Below are 13,712 nucleotides of genomic sequence, written 5' to 3' on the forward strand. Positions count from 1 at the left end.
TCCCGTTACCCCAGATGGTAGTTACATCTTTAAGTAAAACACACACATCAGCGCCCTGTGATCACTGCCACCTAGTAGTTCCTTTATCTGCAGATTCTTAATGCATAAAGAATCGCTGCTGATAACCAGATCAAGAGTATTACTCCCTCTGATTGTCTCCCAAACATACTGCTAAAGAAAACAATCATCAAATAAATTCAGAAAAGTTTAGCTAGTGTGTGAGTGACCAATCCATATTTGGGAAGTTAAAATCCCCCATTATCTAGTCTACTAGCTCACTCTATTTCTCTGTATAATTGTTTGTTTTACTCAGAGTCATTAAGCCTATAACCTAAGTCATTAGGCCTATAAAACTGGTGTGACATAAGCACTGGTTCTCCTGGTGCTTAAATCACACCTAAGTGACTCAACACTGCCCCACCCATGTCAACTGGATGCACTTCTTTAGATTTTGTGTTTCTCAACTAATAGCATCACCCCTCCTCTCCTTCCTTTCTGTACACTGTACATTGTCTATCCTTTCTGTACACTGTACTCCCCAAATTTCAATTCTGAAGTCCTTATCTCTGTGACATCATGTCTCTGATATCCCAACAACATCAGCCTTTGATGTCTTCACAAGCACCAAAAATTCAAATTTATTTACTATACTTCTAGAATTGGTGTACAAACAAGTATGCATCCACCTGTTCTTAGTGTTAAGTTACCCTAACACAGCCTATGTATTTGCTTGTTCCGTGATGACTCCCAGCAGTCTTTGAAATCTTCCAGTACATTTCCAGGCAATCATTCTAATAGAAGCAGTGCAAGAATCACTTTTGCCTCTGCCTGCGGCTACTGTTAATCTTTCAGTCCATGAATTCCCACAGCAAGCTAGCAGTTTTCTGACCCACCTAACACTGCCTCGATAGTATCAGCAAATATTCTTGCCCCTTTACATCCCTGTAGAAGCAGTCTCTCCTTTCAACTTCTAAGTTAGTAGTCAGCATAGAAGTATACAGTTAGTTACATTGTATGTTTTAATGGAAGAGCCATCTTGGAAATACTAGTGAAACTGACTTCATGCTGACAAACAATATTCTCTGATTGCTCAGTCTTGAACCATTTTAACACTGGAAGCGACCACTGATTACCGAGAGTAAAAATCAAAACTTATTGCAAGAGAGAACGTCAAGAAATTGGCTGCCAAATAAAGTTAAGAAGATTGACACTAACCAATTATTGAATAATCATCAAAACTTTGAACTAGAACTGTCCAATCATTTCCATGTGCTGCAAGAACTTCCTGACACAGATACTTCAACTGATAATGATGGTCATTGAGATTATTGTAGACACTGCCTATGCCTTTGCACCTACTGTAAAATAAGAAAAACCAACCAGAATATCAAAAGAAACAATTTCCACAATAAAAAAAAGTAGTAATATAAGAAACGAGGTAGAATATGTAGAAATATGCAAGACCATAAGAAAGCGCATAAAAGAATAAATGTGCAAGTTCAACACTGATTGCATCAGAAGAATACTAGAAGAAAATCAAGGGCTAAAGAAAGCAAAACGAAAAATAGTTAGACATAAGAGCCAAACATATGCTTTGAAGCCTGAGGATAGTACAACAATATAAACCCAACAACAAATAAAACAACTGGAAGAATTTTATTGAAATCTTTATAAAGATAAAAAAAAATAACTAGACTCAACACCAGATGCAGAAGCTATACCAGAAATTTTGGTATAAGTAGAAGATGCTATAAAATCAATGAAAAATGGCAAAGCAGCAGGATCCAGTAAAGTCACTGTTGAAATGCTGAAAGCCAGCCGGTATGTAAAGCTCTAGCCAGACTATTTTCAAAATGCCTTCTACTTAAAGTACCTGTAGCATGGAAAAATGCTGAAGCCATCCTACTGCACAAAAAAGATGACACAAGGCAGACTTAAAACCAACAACCAATAAGCCTATTGTCAGTTGTCTACAAGGTTTTCACAAAGATACCTTCAAGAAGAATAGGCACAATACTTGATGCAGCACAACCCAAATAACAAGCAGGTTTCAGTTTGGATCACTGTTTGGATCACATCCAAACAGTGCAGCAGCAAGTTATTGAGCAGGGCAACAAATACAACCTTCCATTATGTATAGCCTTCATCAAGATGAAAAGGCATTCCACTTCACAAAACAAGTAATATTCAACGCCCTAATCAACCAAAGCATAGACAGAGCTTACATCAATATTTTTCAATCAATATATGACACAATAAAAAAACACAACTGCATCAATACAGGTCAACATAGAAAAATGTGTCCGACAATGAGACAATCTCCTCAAAACTATTTTCGCCTGTTTACAAGAAATTGTGACAAGACTTTTTTCTTGTTTACAAGAAAAAAAGTGATTCTTCATGCATTAAGAATCTGCAGATAAAGGAACCACTAGGTGGCAGTGATCACTGCAGTGGTCCAAGAGGTAACTACCATCAGGGGTAAAGGGAAGGGTTATTGCTTTCATAAAGGCGACTACGATGCTCTGAGACAGTATTTACATTCTATACAGTGGGACCAACTGATGATGTTACCAACAGCAAATTCAAAATGGGAGGCATTCAAAGAACTTATCTTGGAAGCTACTAGGCTTTACATACCAACTAAGAAATAATAAATATACAGTCAGTCCTCGTATAGCACGATAGTTGCGTTCCTAGAAACCCTCGTGCAATGCAAAATTGTGCAATATAAACAACAGGCCCTATGGGGAAAATGGTTAGGTGCCAACCACCCAAGATTGAACACACATTTGTAACCAAAAAATTACCAAACACAATAAATAATCGTAATAAAATACTTACGCATTTTATTACGACTATTACGTAATAAAATATTGCTACTGCTTTAGCTTCTATCGTAAACAAACTTGTTTATTGTTTGATTTTCTATCCAAACAGATGACAGCCATTCCATCTCTTCCAATTCTTTGTGTCTTAATCTAATGGATTTTAATTACACTTTGAGTTGTTCCTGCTATGAAAGTTGTTTTTATTTTCTCTGCATTCTTTCTAATTCTCGGCGTTGCCTCATTTAGGACTGTAGCATAGTTTTCATTTCGCTCAAAGAGTTTCACAATTTCATATTTTTTCTCTATCGACAGAGGCAGACTGGCCATAAGCCTTACAGGGAACACCCCGGTGGGCCGGAGGCCGGTGTGATTTTGGCCATAAACCATAGTACGAGACCACTATAAATTTTCCCCGGCAAGAATTTTTGACCCAGTCCGCCTCTGATTAACGATATTGCTTTTCTTTTTCTCTCTGAATCTGCAGTGTATTCACCAGGACACTTCTTTTCACACCTTTTAAGTAAAAATTATTTTACTGATTTTTAGGGAATAAAGCACAATTACAAAACGAGGAGGCACGTTTGATACACATAAACAAAGCTGCGCGCGTGTAGTAACTGAATAAACAACACCGTAAAGGCAGAGATTAACACCTCACATTTTACTAAAGCACATTTCTGGGGGTTACTACCATAAAACAATAAAAACAATTTGCAGTTGCGTTCCTGGTAGTGGAATCAGTTATAAACTGGTAGTAAACTCAATCTAATTGCATTTGCGATTATACCGATAGCTGGAATTGTGTTGGTTTTTACGTTATTATGGTGAAATGTCTCTCCCCTTCACTGATATAAAAAACACAAATACATTTTCAGAATCTTCTCTTTATTCCTATCTTGTTGCATTCGGTTGGGGTGATTCTGCGTTCGACTGCCATTTCATGTAAACACAAAGGCGAATCGTGCATAAGCGAATTCGGTTCGTGTTATATAAGATATCGTTCCCCTATTTATAAATCGTGTATGGTCGAATTCGGTTAGTGTAAACACATGTTATACGAGGACTGACTGTATTTCTTATTTCTTAGTTGGTATGAAATAATGAAATAATGAGACACATTAGTTATTTGGTTTTTAGGAGCATTAGCAACTAAGGCCATACTGCTCCGGGATATGCGGTGGTCACTCCCCAACCTTTCCGCCCGTCACCACCTGCTACACTGGTGGTGACGGGCTCGAACCACGGTCTAATCAAGAAGTGTGTGGTACGCGCTGCTGCTCCTTCCCACCTGGCTACGGAAACGCCGAATGAGACACATGGCAGAGAAGAAAAATGCATGGGAAACATATAAATTAACATGTGACACAGAAGCCTATAATAGATATAAGCTGGTCTGTAACCAAGACACATAGGAGGTTAGGCAGGCAAAGGCAGATTATGAGAAATCTTTGGCAAAGAATGCAAAGAAAAACAGCAACGAGTTCTTTACTTATGTAAACTCTAGAAGGAAGGGGATGAATCAGATTGGTCCACTTGATATCGATGGGTCAACCGTTGATGATCCTGCTCAGGTAGCTAACAAACTAAATGAATATTTTGCATCGACATTCACACATGAGGAATTATTCAGCGAAGGGAATGCCAGAGGTGTATTCAACTCTGGCAGTAAGCTAGATAATCTTGTAATAACTGAGAGTAAAGTGGAGGAGAAATTGTTCAAGATAAACACAAGAAAGGCACCTGGAGTGGATGGGATCTATCCAGTTATATTAAAGAAGGCAGCAAAGGAAGTAAGCAAACCCTTAGCCATAACTACGAGAGCTTCTTTGGACTCAGGGAAGGTACCCATAGACTGGAGATGTGCAAATGTGACCCCAATTCACAAAGGAGGATCAAAGGCTGACACAAGTAATTATAGACCTGTGAGTTTAACTTCTGTTCCAGGAAAATTAATGGAAGCACTGGTTAAAGAAGCACTGCAGGATCATCTAGACAAGACTTCAGTTATAGCTCGGACACAGCATGGTTTTGTTAAGGGGGAAGTCTTGCCTGACCAATTTGATTGGATACTATGATGCAGTCACAAAAGAACTGGATGCAGGGAATAGTTTTGATATTATATACTTGGATCTTAGAAAGGCTTTTGATACTGTTGCACATAGAAGACTGCTGCACAAATTGGAGCAGTGTGTAGGCATTGGAGGCAAATTGCTGCTATGGATAAAGGGGTGGTTGAGGGGGAGAAGACAGAGAGTGGTAATCAATGGACACTGCTCATCGTGGACTAATGTTATTAGTCGAGTCCCTCAGGGTTCAGTGTTGGGTCCATTATTGTTTTCTGTATTTATAAATAATATTGATGATGGTATATCAAGCTTAATGTCCACGTTTTCAGACGATACAAAGGTTGGCAGGGTTGTTAAGGACACTACAAACGCTATGCTGCTGCAACAGGATCTAGAAAAGTTGAGTAGATGGGCTGAGAGGTGGCAAATGAAGTTTAACATTGACAAATGTAAAGTACTACATATGGGAAACAGCAACCCCAGAGCAACATATCAACTCTGTGGTACTACAGTGACAGTGGTAGAGAATGAAAGAGATCGGGGGTGGTTATGCAGGCAGATATGAAGTTCTCTGAGCAGTGGAGACGGGCTACAAGAGTAGCTCATGGTGTCTTGTCAATGATATACAGGAATTTTTCTAGCAGGGATAGGGAGGTGATTATTCCCTTGTATAAGGCAATGGTCAGGCCATACCTTGAGTACTGTATACAGGTCTGGAGGCCTCATTTCAAGGAGGATTGTTTGTTCGTTATTTGATTTTTAGGAGCATTAGAAACTAAGGCCATATTGCTCCGGGATATGCGGTGGTCATTCCCTGACCTTTCCGCATCCTCCGTATTTGGTGGTGACAGGCTCGAACCCCGGTCTAATCAAGAAGTGTGTGCTACACACTGCTGCTCCTTCCCACCTGGTTACGGAGGCGCCTTTCAAGAAGGATGTAAAGCTGCTGGAACGAGTACAGAGAAGGGCAACAAGATTAGTGAATGGAACAATGGGTTGCTCTTACGAAGAAAGGCTTAAGTTTTGCAAATTACAGTGTCTGAAGACTAGGCACCAGCGAGGTGATCTGATAGAGGTGTATAAAGCGTTGAATGGTTTAAGCATGCTCAATGCTGATGGGATTCTTCCTATCGCTCAGAATAATCACCTGAGAGGGCATAAATTCAAATTGAGGAAAGACAGATGTAGGATAGATGTGCGGAAATTTGCCTTTAGCCAGAGGGTAGTTGGAACAGACTTTCATCCCTTGTTGTGGAAGTTGATAGCCTAAATAAGTTTAAGGCTCAGCTGAACAGGTATTTCGAACGAACGGAGGGGTGAAGTGGAAGTTTTTTTTTTTTTTTTGGCTGATGCTGCATAAGCTTGCTTTCTTGCATCATATGCCTGTACTAATGCTAATGCTAATTTTTTGGAAGCTAAATTGGGATAATAAAGGATGCAAGAGAAATGGAGATTACCTGAATTACTCATGATTTGCATATGATTTCATTCTCTTTGCCATCGATCCAGAAGAACTGCAGCATAAAAGCAAAAAAAAAAAAAAAAAACAGGCGTTATGTTCACCAAATTCACCAGACCAAAGAAAATTATGGCCGATGGACCAGAACTAGAAGAGGTGGAAAGGTATGTTTACCTTGGACATGAAATTTCACCGAAGGGAAACATCATGATGGAAATATTGAATGCTCAAACTTGACAAAGACTGAGGGTGACACAGAGACGTATGGAGCACCAAATTTTGAACATAACCAAAAGAGACCAAAACACACGTGCATAGATTCACCAACAAACCAAGGTCTGTGACATCATTGAAAGAACAAAGCATGTAAATGGAAATGGGCAGGTCACATATCAAGAATTACTGATGATAAATGTTGGAATGGCTATAACGCTTCACTTTAAATGTCCAAAAAAAAAGACAAAAGATGAGGTGATTGATGAAATTGCAAAATTTTCTGGTGTACAATGGCAACAGAAAGCACAAGATCCAGTTGCTGAAAATTGAGGAGACCATCCTGCAGTGGATCAACAATGGATGATGACGATGACTTACTATAATACTGAAAATTACTAATAATACAGTGACGTCAGTATATATTTCACTATCCCAACAGTATAGTTTTTACTTTTTTACATGGGACAGAAATCAAGAAACAGAAATCAAATAACAATAATGCTGTCACTGTTGGTAGTACAATCATATTGAGCTTACCTGGCAATTCAACAAATTTTTCACTCCTGCTGGTGTAATACATTTTCATAATGTCTACTTGAAAACTGAGTGCTCTACAATGAAAGTGTCAGCAGAGATTTCACTTTTTAAATTTTATTTAAAAATATAGCCTACAGACTCAGTATATTAGAAATTAAGAACACTTCTGCTGGTGTAATGTGTTTTCATCATACCTGATTGAAGATTTGTGCTCTACGATAAATGTCAATAATCATTTAATTTTTTAAGTTTCATTTAAAAATATAGTTTGTAGGCCCTACATGCTATTTTCACTTATATACTATTTCTATTTTGTAGTTTCAATGTACAGAATTTTAATTAACTTTCCTGCCTATTTCAAAGAATGATGAATGGTATGCAGAGCTCACAGTTATAGTTTTAAAGACCTGTATATATGAGTGCACTAGGAGAGCACATAGTTAGTGGTGCCTCCCTAGCCAGGTTGGAAGGAGCAAAAGTGCATAGCACACGCTTCTTGATTAGACCGGGGTCCGAGCCCGTTACCACCAAATACGGAGGACCACCAAATACGGAGGATGCGGGAAGGTCAGGGATTGACCACCGCATATCCTCGGAGCAATATGGCCTTAGTTGCTAATGCTCCTAAAAACCAAAAACAACAACATAGTTAGTTTTGCTACACTCAAATTTCTTTATAATGAAATTTTTGGGTGATTTAGGCACTTAGTTATAAAGGTGTGTGTGTGTGTGTGTGTGTGTGTGTGTGTGTGTGTGTGTGTGTGTGATATTTATATATAAGCAGAAAAATATGTACATACATTTTTCTTACTCGTTTTAAAAACTAAGAAACTAATGGTTTCACATTTATATTGTCTAACTTTTTTTTTCCAGCACGATTAATAAAAGTTGCATTTTACTGAACATGTCTAAAATGACATTTTTAAATATTTTAAACATTTTTTTATTAAAATAAATACTGAAATCCAAAACCATACCACTGTGTGACTATAAAATGGTCACACAGTGCATGCTACAAGAAGAATTGATAAACAAAAATATTTTCCAGAGATAAAACATTAAGCACCCATCACGTGCAGCATGAACATATTTTTTACATAAAGGACATGACCATTGATGTTAACTCACACTATCTATTAAGATAAGTTATTTAAATGGTCAAAAAAAAAAAAAAAAATCTTAATATACAATCATTACCATAATGGTAAATGTTAATGGCAAAGAGCAGCAGAAATTTCTTCTGCTCTTTACCATTAATCAGTGGTTACCAACATTGATTAATGGTAATTGCCGCAACAAAATCTTTTATTTTATTTATTTATTTTGATTTTTTTTTTTTTTTGATAGATATATAATGCACATAATGCTAACTGAGTCCATCTCAGTAAACATCGGTATTCTCAAATTGCACACTTTGAATACATTTCAAATACGCAGCTGCAAAATCTCACTTGATTTTCTGCACCACTTCTACTTACAGTTAAAAACAATTATGAAACCACCAAGAAAATAAAAGTCAAAAGAACATATTTAAATATTACTAACCCATCTACTTGATCTACGGCAGAATGTGGATCAGCACGCATACGATTAAGAGCAGCTGCTGCCTCATCTAAAGCACAGCTAACGGAAGATGTTAACCTCCGAAGAACATCCGGATCTGCAAACTGTTTCCCATCTGCAAGAGATAACTTTCCTATACCTGGAAACAAAGAATGTTTCTGTGTAGCCCATTCCTAATCTCCAGTCTTTCAAGAATTGAAATCAACTATAGTTAAAAGCAATATATCAGATGCCATTTTAACTAAAAAACAAGTTATTTTATGTACATAGTGCATTGAATTTCGGGTATACAACAGACTCTCGATTTACCAAGATCGGTTTAACCGGGACACTTCAAGACTCAAAATTAAAAAAAAAAAAAAAAAAAAGAAGAAATCATACACTTCAAGTAATAACTAGAATAGATATAAACAGATGTTTTGTCATAAATAAGCAACAACCAGGGCGTTATAAATTCGTCGTTGGGAGATTATTACCTTGCAACCCCGACTGTCTTCACACCCGACAATAAAAAAAAAAAAAAAAAAATGTTTAGTTTGTTTTAGTGCATCACTTCGATTGTTGTGTTTCGGTGCACCGCAAGGAGAAAAATTTTGTTTTGTTATTTATGTCAGGAATAACGAAAATTTTTTTTTGTTTAGAAATCGCAAAAATTATGGGTAAACGCAAACGAGTTGCATCACAAGGTACTGACAGAATCTGGTGGTTTTCCAGTCTGACCATGTACTCAAATCAGTAGCAAGCGGATATGCACTTTATGTACAGTTTGGCGGACAGCAATGCTCTGGAGGCTCGTCGTTTGTACCACGAAAGTTTCCAGAATGAAGATGTCCAGACAGGAAACCGTTTGAAGGTACCATTGCCACCTTTGTGAACATGGGACCTTTACACCTCGTGCTGCCAACAGAGGACGACCAAGATCTATGCCTCCTGAAGTAGTGGGGTGGACCAACTGCCTGGCCTCCACGCTCACCTGATTTAAACCCACTAGATTTCTTCTGGTGGGCCATTTAAAGTCATTGGTGTATTCGACTTTGGTAGCTGATGTGGAAACTCTCCGCAATCGAATTGTGGTGGGTTGTGAGACACCACAATTGTGGTGGGTTGTGAGACACCACAATCAGGAATTTGGCATCGTCTTCGCGAGTCCATGAGATGTCGATGTGAGGCCTGTATTCAGGCAAAAGGTGGACATTTTGAACAATTACTATAAGGTGATGTGAACAGTTAAGTGTCATAGACAGACCTTCAAAACTTGGAAACCAAGCATTTCCGGAACTATGTTGATATAAAATATTTTTATTGTCTACATATGAGGAACTCATTCCTGAGGTTTTGCCGTGTATTTTTGAGACACCCTGTATTGTTAACCAAGTAAAATTTGATGCATTCCAAGAATTTTGTGTAACTGTTTTCCAACAGAGAAGACATTGGATTAGACTAATGCTTACAAATTAGGCTTGTTACTCACGGTATGTTGCGTTGTGTGTGTGTGTGTGTGTATTATTTATTTTTTTTTTTTGTTTGTTTGTTGGGTTGTTGGATAGTTCTTCCAGTGACCTTTTTTTTTAATCTTTTATTTATTATTTATTATTTTTTGTGTTTGTAGGACACAGGATTGCTGGATTTCTCCCAGTGTCTATTTTTTTACATATTTTATTTTATTATTTTATGTTTTTAATTTTATTTTTTTATGTTTTTAATTTTATTTTTTTATTTTTTTTATATATTATTTTGTTATTGTTGTTAATTTTTTTCTCTTATTTTTTATTATTTTTTATATTATTTTGTTATTGTTGTTAATTCTTTTCTCTTATTTTATTTATTTTTTTTTATATATTTTTTTTTAAATTTATTAATTCTTTTTTTTTTTTTTTTTGCTGGCTCCCAGGTTTGGGCAGCCTGGGAGTGGGATCACTGGCACGCACCGGGATAGCACTACTTCTGGTGGGTGAGGGACTTAGTGCACGAGGCACTGTCAGAATGGTGGACTCAGGCATGGTTCTATGTGCCTGGGGTCAGCCATTGGAGGGGAATTTCCGGGTACCGGCTGCTCTCTGGTGGCACAGAGGCCTCTTCCATATAGGTCCGTTTTGCAGAATTCAGCACAAATTCAGCTTTTCAGGTGGAGATAGATGGAAGTCTAGGTGCCACCGTACACATGATGATGATAAATCTAATAGCTTCCGTTTATATTTTACGATGTTGCGATGGTTTGGTCACCAACATTATAATGGTTTATAATGTTCACAGATGCACTGTTTTCAAAGATTTAACGGATGCGCCATTTTCAAAACTTTAAATAATTTAAGTCTGTTTTAACTGAAAGCACAACTCTTGCATTTACGTGTGATTTTCGCCCATCATTTCCACGATTTCTAAATAAAAAAAAATATATATTTACTATAAAAAAAATTCCAACATAAATAACAAAACAAAATTTGTCTTTTTGTGGTGCGACAGAACACAATAATCGACACAATGCACTAAAACAAAACTACATGTCCCCCCCCCCTTTTTTTGAGTGGCAGGTGTGAAGAGTAAAGTGTAAAGGGTGTTTAGGGTCAAACGGCACCAGGGGTTCCCCCTCATCTCCACGTAGTTTTAATTGTGGGTAAACCAGTTCGCTGGAAAATGCCAGAGATTTAAAAGTGTATGGATATTGTATATGTGTAGTATCATATACCATTGTTCATCTGGTCGTTTAGCCGCTGGACCCCTAATGAGGCCCAACGTTGCCCCACTTTCTCCCCGTGGAGGTAGACCAGGAAACACCAGTAGACTAAGATTTACTCTGCCAGGTCCTGCCGCTTAATTTCCTGAGATTTCGGCAGCTAGGACCAATAAGGAAAAAAAAAATATATATATATACACATTTTTTTTTTTTTTTTTTGATAAATTCGATAAGGAATAATGCTAAATTTTTGAAAGGCCAAGTGTATGGGCGAAAAACGTAATTTGGAGATGATTAAATCAATTCCGACGTGTAGGGCATTCGCTTGCGTATGTGCAGGTAGAGTGGGTGGGGAGACTGAAGTCTGGGGGGGAAAAGACAGCAGTATGGAGTCGAGATAGGAGGCGACCCCAAGTCACAGTGGGGCATGCCCATGCCCCACCAGAAGGGAAAGTGGGGACAGCGAGGAGGGGAAGAGACAGTAAGACTGTCTCCCCCTCCACCAGGAATAGGGGTATTAAAGATGAAGAAGGCTAGGGTGGCCTCTTCAAGTTGCCAAATGGCATTTGGCAGCTGCGCTGCGTTGTCTCTTTTCTTCAGTGTCGAGTCAATTTCAGTCTAGTCACTCATGGGGTAAGCCCCATCTTTGTGTTTTTAACTTTCTTGTCTCAGGGGTTTTTCTCTGTAGTAACTCCAATGGATGGTATTTTATGGTCTTGTACAGTTTAACTTGTGATGGTCTTTCATCAGACATGACTTATGGTAATTAGCAGTTTTCTCCTCTCAAAATGGTCCTGCGCATATTGAGAAAGTGCTCTGTATTCCTCTTCTGTGTCAATGAAGTGGGATTCCAGTCCTTTTGGAAGGTAGTGTATCTTTGTGATCAGGATGCCTCTGAGATCTAACAAGGCCGAACCCAAGCAGCTTCTCCTTAATGGGGCCATATTTTGCTGAGGTTCGGGGGAGGAATGTGTGATTTCTCCTTTTGTTATATCGTCCCATCTTTGTTGCCACTCCCGGAGTAGGTAGGCCTGTAATCAGACTTTTTCTGTTTTTGTACTACTGGGTCAATTATGAAACCTTGGAAGGTGGCAGTGACCCCCCCCCCTAGCATGCAAGAAGAGCAAGCCAGCTTTTACAGCCTCCAAATCAAGGGGGAGCGCTCCAGAAACCACCTGCAACGCCAGTGTGCTCACTGTTCTGCATGCTCTGATGGTTGTTAATAAAATGGTCCTTTTTATCATATCCAGAGTTCTGCTATTGACTGCAAGTGTCGTTTTGCTGTACCACACTTCCACAGCATAAGTTATTGCAGGGATGAAGGTTGCCTTATAATATAACATTAGTGTTTTTTTTTTTTAATCCCCAGTCTTTTCTCATAACTGCCACCACCAGTGCCGAGTAACATCTTATCTTCGTTCTTATACATTGTAGGTGAGGTTGAAAGGATAAGTTTTTGTCTAGGATAACTCCTAGATTTGGTTGGCAAGTTTAGTGGCTGAACCCGAGCAGCTCATTTTATATTCTATTTTAATATGGGGTGGACGCCGTATTTGCAGGGTTCCTTTTAGTAGAATAGATGTGGTTTTTGTCAGTGAGATTTTTAACTGGTTTCTTGTAGCCCAGTGTTGTAGTTTCTGTAGAGCTTGGTTTGCAGGTGTGAAGAGTGTGGGTTGCAAGATAATAGGTAGTAGTAGTGGCATGTGATGCAAGGAAGCAAGTGTATGAGCTTATGCAGCATCAACCAAAAAAAAATTTACAAAACAATTCTCTCTAAATGTTTGTCCAGTTCCTCCTTAAATTTATTTAAACTATCAACTTCCACAACGACAAATGGAAGTTTGTTCCGGCAATTAACCACCCGCTGGCTAAAGACAAATTTCTACACATCTATTCTACATCTGTCTTTCCTTAATTTATGCCCCTTAGGTTCGTAATCTGAACAAGTGGAAGAATCCCATCAGAATTTAGCATGCTCAACCCATTCAAGACCTTATACACCTCAATCAGATCACCTCACAGGTGCCTAGTCTCCAGCCACTGTAATTTGCAGAACTTAAGCCTCTCTTGGTAAGAGGATCCCTTCATTCCCCTCACCAATCTTGTTGCCCTTCTCTGTACATGCTCAAGTAAATCTACATCCTTCCTAAAATGAGGCCTCCAGACCTGTATGCAGTACTCAAGGTGTGGCCTGACCATTGCCTTATACAGAAGGACAATCACCTCCTTTTCCCTGCTAGCAAAATTCCTATATATCATTGACAAAACCCCATGACCTGCCCTGGCAGCCTGTCTGCATTGCTCAGAAAACTTCATATCTGACTGCACAATTACTCCCAGGTCTTTTTCATTTTCTACCACCTTAA

General features: G+C 38.5%; 1 protein-coding gene across 3 annotated transcripts in view; it reads right to left on the reverse strand.

The window, feature by feature from the left end:
• LOC150088195 (ankyrin repeat domain-containing protein 17-like) overlaps positions 1-13,712 on the reverse strand; it is a 1,023,061-nt gene that overhangs the window by 915,185 nt on the left and 94,164 nt on the right. For 2 of the 3 annotated variants that reach the window (XM_090369375.1, XM_090369377.1), the window contains exon 3: positions 8,655-8,811. In XM_090369375.1, coding sequence (XP_090225501.1) covers positions 8,655-8,811 — 157 coding nt within the window. The remainder of the gene's footprint in view (positions 1-8,654; positions 8,812-13,712) is intronic. The other variant, XM_090369376.1, reaches the window with a different exon arrangement.

The sequence above is a fragment of the Mastigoproctus giganteus genome, chromosome 3 (assembly GCF_048544385.1).
Source record: "Mastigoproctus giganteus isolate SK-2022 chromosome 3, ASM4854438v1, whole genome shotgun sequence".
Classification (NCBI taxonomy): domain Eukaryota; kingdom Metazoa; phylum Arthropoda; class Arachnida; order Uropygi; family Thelyphonidae; genus Mastigoproctus; species Mastigoproctus giganteus.